Source organism: Atta colombica, unplaced genomic scaffold (genome assembly GCF_001594045.1).
Source record: "Atta colombica isolate Treedump-2 unplaced genomic scaffold, Acol1.0 scaffold120, whole genome shotgun sequence".
Classification (NCBI taxonomy): domain Eukaryota; kingdom Metazoa; phylum Arthropoda; class Insecta; order Hymenoptera; family Formicidae; genus Atta; species Atta colombica.
Genome location: NW_017259207.1, coordinates 343,434 through 353,074, shown reverse-complemented (window position 1 = coordinate 353,074; position 9,641 = coordinate 343,434). Strand labels below are relative to the sequence as shown.

At 29.1% G+C, this 9,641-nt stretch overlaps 1 protein-coding gene across 1 annotated transcript; it reads right to left on the bottom strand.

Annotated features, from left to right (window-relative positions):
• Positions 1 to 4,117: 4,117 nt before the first annotated feature.
• On the bottom strand, positions 4,118 to 9,035 carry LOC108694574. The gene is made up of 8 exons (XM_018204142.1): positions 7,471 to 9,035; positions 7,245 to 7,306; positions 6,984 to 7,173; positions 6,748 to 6,905; positions 4,961 to 5,319; positions 4,758 to 4,870; positions 4,460 to 4,567; positions 4,118 to 4,397 (listed from the first exon to the last, which is right to left on the bottom strand). Exons 1-8 carry the CDS (start codon positions 9,033 to 9,035, stop codon positions 4,118 to 4,120), a joined length of 2,835 nt encoding a protein of 944 aa, XP_018059631.1.
• Between the last annotated feature and the right edge of the window lie 606 nt (positions 9,036 to 9,641).

Below are 9,641 nucleotides of genomic sequence, written 5' to 3'. Positions count from 1 at the left end.
GTAATATAGTTTTTTATTTTAACAGCTTTTTTTACAATATAATAATTAATATAATCAATTTTTATATTTAAATAAAAAATTTATTAATCTATTATTTGATGGATTATTTCATTAGCTAAGTTTTATGTTTATTTTAAATATGAAAGTAAAAGATTTTGTATAATATCGAATTTAGATACAATTAATGCATTATTATTGGATAAGCAATTAAGCTGCTAAATGATTGATTTATCGAAATATTAATTATGTGATCGATGATGTATTTGTTTGATATGAACGCAAGAATAAACCAGCACCCGAATTTTATTGATAAATTTCACACTATCATTTTTTAATAATCGATTTCAATTAACTCGGAGTGGCTTCGAATTAAAAAGAATCTGCGATTAAATTCATGATTAATTTACTAAGCGACTGTATTATTATGTTAATGTGAATAATATTTGTAGTTTGTTCAAGGCACATATATACATGTTTTATCCTTACGAATAAATTTATTCTTCAAAATTAATTTATTACATTTATTGAAATGTTTTATGGTTTTATCATAAAAAATTGCTTTATAGAAAGCACATATCACTAGAAATATGATTTGTAAAAAGTTATTGAGATATATGTACAGAAAATAGTTTTCATTTTAGAGTCTTCGTAAGAAATTTATCCAAATACATTACATTGCAATATTACTGAAACGTTTCATTACAATATAACAAAAAGCGGACATCTTAACATTGTTGGAATCTTACAGCAATGATTCAGCACCATTTTGTAACCACTATACAATATTACAATATTTCAGTAAAATTATTCTGCAATGTTTCTACAATTTTTCTGTGCTATATGGGAATCTCCTAACAATTTTTTGAACTGTTTTAACGCATTTACTATCATTTTTCAGGATTGTGTGAACAGAACTCGCACGTAATGTGTCATTGTTTTTTTATTTTGATATCTGTATCTACATACTTAGATTTTGTCATTTTGTTTCATTCGTCTCAACATTAAGCGATTCCATCACATCAATCAGCAAATCAAATTATTTTAACCTTTCGAAATACAATGGTTTATTGCAAGAATTACGATTTAGGCTGCGGTCAAAGTCTCACTACAAATGCTTTGAAGCGTTTGGTTGACTTAATTAGAAAAAAGAATTTTACAAATTTACTAATCAAAAATTGCTTTAAAGCATTGGTAGCATTGCGTTAATTGTACCCTTAGACGGTGGTCAAAGTCTCGCTACAAATACTTTGAAACATTTGATGGATCAATTAGAAGAAAGAATTTTACAAACTGACCAGTTAAAAATTATTTATGTATTTAGAACTCAATAATATTCGATTTTTCTTTAAATTAAATTTTTCTTTTTGTGATTTTAATGTTATCATCAAAGTCTGATTATCAACAGAGATGATAACTGTAGAAAAAAATTGTAATTTTTTTCTGTAATATATAGGATATTATAATTTCACAAATATGCATATTTATTTACGAATATTTATATAAAAAAATCATGAATTTAATAATGCATGAGCTAAATATTTATGTTAATAATAGCAAATTTATATCAATTGTCGATAATATCAGCGTTTTTCAATTACCTTCGGGCCCTTTTTACACTGCCGAAAATTTATCCAGAGTTGACATCTTTAATATTGGGAGTACAAATAAGTTTCCACCGTGTTTTATAAAAAATTAAGCATTTATTGTGAAAGAAGGATACATAATGTTTTATTTAAAGTAATGACCATCGCTAGCCACTACTTTTTCTCATCTTTCTGGTAGCATGTGGATACCGCGTCGGAAGAACACTTCATCTTTTGAGGCTATCCAATCATCGATACAATTTTTGGTATCTTCATATGATATGAAGTGCTGCTCAGACAGAGGCCATGCGTCGATCGGAACAAGTGGTAGTCGGAAGGAGCAATGTCTGGAGAATACGATGGGTGGGATAGAACTTCCCATTTGTTTCTAAGTAGGTTTTGACATGTGGTCGAGCATTATCATGCAGGAGAATAATTTTGTCATGCCTGGAGTAGTAGTGGGCGCGTTTTTCCTTGAGTGCTCGACTCAATCTCATCAATTGTGTTCGGTAGAGAGCCCCAGTAATGGTCTCGTTCGGTTTGAGCAACTCATAATACACGACACCAAGCTGATCCCATCAAATACACAACATGAGTTTTTTTCCATGAATATTCGGCTTGGCTGTTGATGTTGAAGCATGGCCAAGTGGTCCCCATGATTTCCTCTTCTTTTATCGTAGTGGGGTTATCGTAGTGGATCCATTTTTCACCACCAGTGACTATACAATGCAAAAAACCCTTTCGTTTATGCCTGGCAAGCAGCATTTCACATGTAAAAAATCGACGTTCAACATTTCTCGGCTTCAGTTCATATGGAACCCAATTCCCTTGCTTTTGAATCATTCCTAATAATTTCAAACGATAAATTGTTTGAAATTGTTTGTTGAGTCACTCCTAATGTAAGTACAAGTTCTTTTTGCGTTTGGCACGAATCTTCATTCAATAATGTTTCCAATTCCGCGTCTTCGTACACTTTCGGCCTTCCGCTACGTTCTTTGTCTTCGACGTCAAATTCATCGTTCTTAAACTTTTGAAACCATTCACGACAACTTCTCTCACTTAAGGCAGCATCACCATATGCTTCTACAAGCAATCTATAAGCTCAGCTGCAGATTTCTTCAAATTAAAGAAGTAAATCAAAAGTTCCCGCAAATGACGCTTATTCGGCTCAAAACTTGACATTTTCGTATAAAAAAAAAATATATGATACAAAATCGCTAATATTTCAAAGTTATGATGTTGCCGGATGTCCAATCTTACGATATATCGTTTTACATCAAACAATTTTAACTATAGTTTATTAGTGACGCCGTCTTTTGCAAACGGCGGAAACTTATTTGTATTCCCAAGTATCTCGTCGATAGCAACATCAAATGCGGAAATAATGTTGATTGATTGCAATAACGCATTCTATTCCGCACCGTAATTTCACTCTTATTTGATTTCGAATCTCTTATATCGAATCACAATGGATTCTTCTGCGACAAGAGATCAACATTTTGAATAATATCTATATGAAGCAAGTGAATAAATACAATGTGAATGAAAAACGAAAACTATTTTACAATCTTTTTTGCTATTTAGTTTCTTCAAAATGAAATAAAAACGAATATATCTACAGGACTTTTTTTCTTAGTTTATCTTCTACACGCTCTCAAAGTTTTGACATTTAAATTCCAAACACCTTGTACAATTTAATTTAAACAATTTAATTTAATTTAAATATAATTTATTGTATATTTAAAAAAATTATATTTTAATAATTTATGATTTTAATCAAATTTTAAATTATTTATTCAATGGTAATTGAGTTGATATCAATCACATATTATATTTATTTTATTTTTTATATTACATTTAGAAAATGCTTTTTATAAATAAATTGTTATATTTATATAACAAAATTTTAAAGAGAAGAAACAAATTTTAAATAAAAGAACATAAGTTAGTTGTACCACTCACAGGTGAATTTTTGAAGACGGGTGATACAAAAGTTACATGGATTTTATATTAAACCTTTATTACAATGATTAGTACAGTTCTTGCTTAAGCAACACTCTTGAATACATTTTACATAATGCATTGTCATTTAAATGCTATGGCAGTTAAGTCTTAGTTGTTACTTAAAAAGTACCTAAATAACGTCCCTAAATCACGATTTAAGTTATAAAATAGCTCACACGTTAGATAACTTTTATAATATATGTATATATAGTATATAAATATTTCACATAATATGAAAATATTCTATATCATGTATAGATATAACATGTGAAATCTATAAGATATCTCATATTCCAGTGCCTGTAATAGTAAAAAAGTATCAGTCTTCCAAAATATTTATACTATGACTGCAAGTATTTATGATTTCGATAATAAAACATGCAGAAGTCTAAAATCTATATACATACAAGTATCAGCTTCAAAATCTGTTCTAAAATTATTACATACTGATTAAAAATTATACGGGATTTAAAAAAATCGCTTATAAATATTTGAATTATACAAATTTAATGTTTAGCTAGACGTCATTTTCAGTTGCTAGTTACGTCATTTTTCTTTGCTATTTTAATTGCTGAAAATTGCTGACCTAAAAACTTCATTACGTCAGCGTGCTTCATATTGCTTTTCTCCTTTTTCACTGAGTTATAATTCTGTTTTACATAAAGCGCGAAACCAGTGGGTTCTCTCTTCGGTGTCTGCACTTGCACAGTACCAGATTTCGTTATTTTGTTAATTAACAATTCAAATTTTCCATAACAATAGCCACATCGCTTTTTCTCGATATCTAAGGACTTTGAATGCCTTCCAACACTGCAACAAAGATAATTTTCAGAAATATAACAAAAAATAAAATCATATAATCAATCCAATACCTATATCCGCAACTTGTGCACTTGTACGTGTATTTAGTTTTAATTTCATAATTATGACATCGGCGAATTGGTGGCAATTCAGGAAATGTCTTTATTGCTTTATTAGCCCTATAATATAAAACAAATAATTATAAAATTCTGCAAAATGATTACTATAAATGCGTGTTTACTACACATAGAATTTTGTAATAAAGTAAAAATTTATATACACACACACACACACACACACACACACACACGCACGCGCGCACACACACACACTCACACACAGGTCTGATGATACTGTATCATAACCTACCATCTTGTCCAAAAAACTCCATGACCATCTGAGACATTATCTATTATCCAGCAAGCAGCATGACACATTTCATGGATCAAAGTATCTCTTAGTCTATCTGGCGTGTCTAAAATCTAGAACAATAATTTCTTCCAATATGACTGATTTTTCAATATGACCGACACACATATGAGAATGAGAAAAAGAAACAAAATAGAGCATACCTTTGTTGCTAATACAATCCTTGAAGATTTAATAATAGTACCACTAATACCTTTCACAGACTTTTGATTATAACAATATCCAGCAGTTCCTCTCATACGAACATTCCATTCAATCGACATATCTTGAGGTAACTTATTATCAAACACTTTTTCGTTATACAGTTGATACAATTTTTTACATAATTCTTCTTTATTATTTTTGTAATCCACTCTATATTTTTTTGCATTCGAATGAGCTTCGTACATTGGAATGGTATTTGATAAAGATGCTAAAAAGGTTTTGTATCCTGATACAGATTTAGTCACAGTTGATTCAAATGTAGGTGTTACTTTGGATGGTATTTGTTTTTTGGCAACTTCTAAAAATTATATATTATAAAATTATTGCATACAGGCTTTGTTATCAATAATATTTCATTTTAAGACTCCTAAGTCATCATATTAAATATAACTATCATATGACAGAACCAAAAAATGATACATTATTTTTATTATGTGACATTTGTAAATAAAGACAATTTGATAAAACAAAATGACATGCCTTTTATCACTTTTTACAATTATTTATTGACTGTCAATGGGGATAAGGATAGTTTTCATCTATTTTTACAATTGTTTTAATTTTAAAGCGATCTCATCATTTCATTTTATCTAAATTATTTTTATTTATAAATGACACATAATAAAAATTAATGTGTCATTTCTCGCTTCTGATTTAATATACGATTTAATATAGTTGTAGTGACTATCAGTCACGATTTAATATAGTTGTAGTGACTATTTAGGAGCCTTAAGTGAGTATATACACCTAGAGGCGATGAAAAAATCGATTCTTTTTACATATTTTTAAAGTATAATGTCTTAAGAATGTTTTTGTAAAGTTATAAATTAATCCGGCATAAATAGAGAAAAATCCAAAAAATTATAGAGTTACACGAAATTATAGATGAGTAAGTTTGAACACGTTGAAAACGACAGTTAAGCGTGCCTACGACAGGACGATTCAAGTTCGTGCAGGTCAAAGAAGGGTCTTTCTTTATTCATTGTATTTATTCATTGTATTATCAATAGCAAGTCTCAAAGCTGCATTTAAAAATACGGACGATTAATTGTGTAACAGTCTTGTCTGACGAGCAATTGAAAAGTTAGCAACGAAAAGTATAAACTGAATGTATTGTAAGACTTTAAACATGTTTTTCTCAAAACGTAATTTTCAAAATATACGACCACTGTATCTTAAAGACGGTTCAACCGATCAATTTGTAATTTTACACACTTTTTCTATATACTAAAAACTAGTTTTTAAAGTAGGATTTTTTTCCTACGATGCTTAATTTTTTTTTCGTAGTCAAAAATGAGAGAACTTTTTTGTGAAAAATCGTTATGTTAACTTTGACCAGCTGCCACTTTATTCAAACATAATATTTTAAAAAACGGCTACGTTAAACACAAGATCTATGTTTCATTTTTATAAAACTTGTTTCATTTTGCTTTCAGACGAGTCTTGTGTGGGCAATGATCACTGCAAACCCCATGTTTTATAAAACATGACATACGAAAATTTGAATAGCAACTCCATTTTATATTATTTTTAAATAAAATTTTAATGCTAAATAAGGAAAAGTGTCAGCTTTACAATGAAACAAACTCGATTTCTCTATCTTTATCTGTTTTTTCACCAAAAAATTCGCAAAATTAGATCTCATTTTGATCCATCTAGGTGTATATGCTCTCTTAAGATTAATTTTCATTTTCAATTTAAACAAATTTTATCGTGTATTTCGTACCTTTATCACGTACGTGTTTCGGTGGTACATAATCTCCAGGATCAAATTCGCTCGTGCTAGAACTTTCATCATCACTAAATGACAATTTTCTCTGCAAATTTTTTATTCTTTTAGATTTATCTTCATCTTCAGTATCCGTATCACATATAGCCTGAAACCTATATCCAAAAAATAATATTTAATTAAGTTCAATATCTCTATTACTTAAATATCTCTATTAATAATAAGTATAATACCGTTTAATTGATGCTGGTATGGATTTGGTTGTATTACTTGTAAAAGTAGGATTTATAAGATTTGTTATTGCACTGTGATATATACTTTCACTATCATCACTTGATAATGATTTATCATTGATAAAATCATCCATTTCTTTTTGTTTTCGTTGAATATTCCTTCTTCGATTTGATTTAATATTATTTTCAACTAAAACATACAATTTTTTTTTTTAAATTATCAAAATAGGTTTCAAAATAAAATAGAACATAATTTCTTACTCAAGTCAGATTCATCTGAATCCGAAATTATTGTACGATACTGATTCCTTGATACAAGTTTCCTGTAATAAAAAATATATAATTTATTAGATGTACGAAGGTAATTCAATAAGTCAGTTTTTCTTTTTTTTTCGACTTATTTTTTAACATACTTTTCTTCTAAAAAGTCACTAATTTATCATATCATATATTCATTAAACAATATAATAGAAATATATATATTTACCGTTCCGTTTGGATAATTCTATTTATTGGTTGATCAGATGATTTTCGTGATTTAGTTGTTGAAAGTACATTAGCTTTATCTCTCCATGATGTACCATACAGTTTATCTAAAATATTAGCACAGTCTATTACAGTCTTACTTTCACATGTATTTACTGAGGAAGCTTTCTTCTCAGTTTGCGCTTTTGGTAAAAGCCTTGGTTTATTATTTGGTGTGTAGAATTTAGAATTATTCTTAGATTTTTTTAAATATTGGTCCATTGTAGTTTGTCCCTTCAAGAATGAATGGACCACTTTGTCAGAATTTACAATTGTTTTTTGCTTTCTGTTAGTTTTGTTAATTTTTTCTCTGTTGTTTGGAGTTTCATAGTTCTGCTCTAATCTTTCTAAACTGCTGTTTCCAGAATTACTATTTCTAGTACTTGGAGGTACGGTATTGAAAGAGCAATCACTCTGATTGTGAGAATCAGAAAAATTTGTTGAAAGCCATTCTTTGATTTGTTTCTGTCTCCTTTCAGACAGAGGTTTAAAAGAATTCATTACTCTTGATATGTCGATGTGTGACCTGGATGATTCAGGTAAATCTGTTTGTAAAATATCATTCTTTAAACTGCTATCAATAACATCAGAATTATCATCAGGATATTGTACTTTTCTATTATAACTAGGTGATATAGCTGGATGCAATGCATCTTCATCTATATCTGTACTCTCATCAATTATTACATTTTTTTTGCTCTCCCTAGGAGAATCATACACGACTTGCGTGCACTTTATATTCTTTAAAATTTTATATGTGTCTTTCTTTGTAAGTTTGACTTTTCCTGTATTATTTTGCTTTTCTTTCTTTGTAAGTTTAACTTTTCCTGTACTATTTTGCTTTGGAATACTACAAATTGTATGTTTACAAAGAACATTGGGACTACCATTATAGCTCAATTTAGTTATTTTATTTGTTTTTTCAGTGTATTTTTCTCTTAATTTCGAATTTATTTCTTGCTGTGTACTTAATGTAGGACTTCTGTAATCAACATGTCCCTTAGATTTAAAAAATTTTTTAGATTTATTTACTTGATCTCTATCATTACTCATACCACTGCTGACAGTGGTTTTGTCATTACTTAAAGCATCAGAAGTTAGTAAAGCATTAAATAATCTATCAGCAGTTGAGATATCATTGGAAATTAATGATGACTCAGTAAGTGCCTTATTAACTTGTGTAATAATTTTATTTGCAGACTTTTCCTTTGAAAATTTATCATCAGCTCTGACACAATTCCATAATGAATCAGATTCCTTTTCGTTCTCGGAAGAAATATCCAAGAAATACAATTTTTGGTGTTCTTTACTTTTAACATTAGAATTAGATTCCCATTTTGATTTATAAGGACGTTCAGGAGACAAACTATAACTGGAGTCGCTGATCACAATAACATCATCATTGTCTTTCGTTTTGTTTGCAGCAAAACGTTGCAGAGAAGAGTCTTCAGTACTTTCAGTAGAATCTTCAGAAAGTCGTAACTTAAAGTTTTGCGAACCACAGCTCTCAGGATACCAATTAGACATTTTCAATATTCTCTATTATATATTCTCTATTATTTTTTCATTTCACTGTAAATTAATGTCACTTTTTTTTACAAATGTCACTTCGTAGTTTTCTACGGCTACAGTCTTTAGTAAAAAAAATGATTAAAAACAGCATAGAAAGAAAAGCAACATCAACATATATAGTTATTCACAATACATGTAAGATTTCGATTTAAAAATTAAAGAAAAGATCGATGGAGTTTATTTACGTTACACTTTCACATTTATTGTACCATTCGTACACGTTGTACAGCGTTCTAGTAAGATTCTCCGTCGATTTCTGTCATAAAAGCGATACTATTATTATACAGAGATCATAATCATCCACGTGTATATCTTTAAATAAACAGGAAACAGGATCAACTTTCAAAATCTGCTAGCAGTCCGTTAAATTAGTGCTGCACCAACATCCATTTTTGAGCTCCAAGAACTACGTATCACATCATTTTTCTGACACTATCGATAAAATCCTGTCCTGCACAGAATAGAAGTGTGTCGAAGGATCCATAAAGTTTAAGTATTTTTTCAAAAATAAAAAATATTTTAAAATTTATGATATGTGTGTGTGTGTGTGTGTGTGTGTGT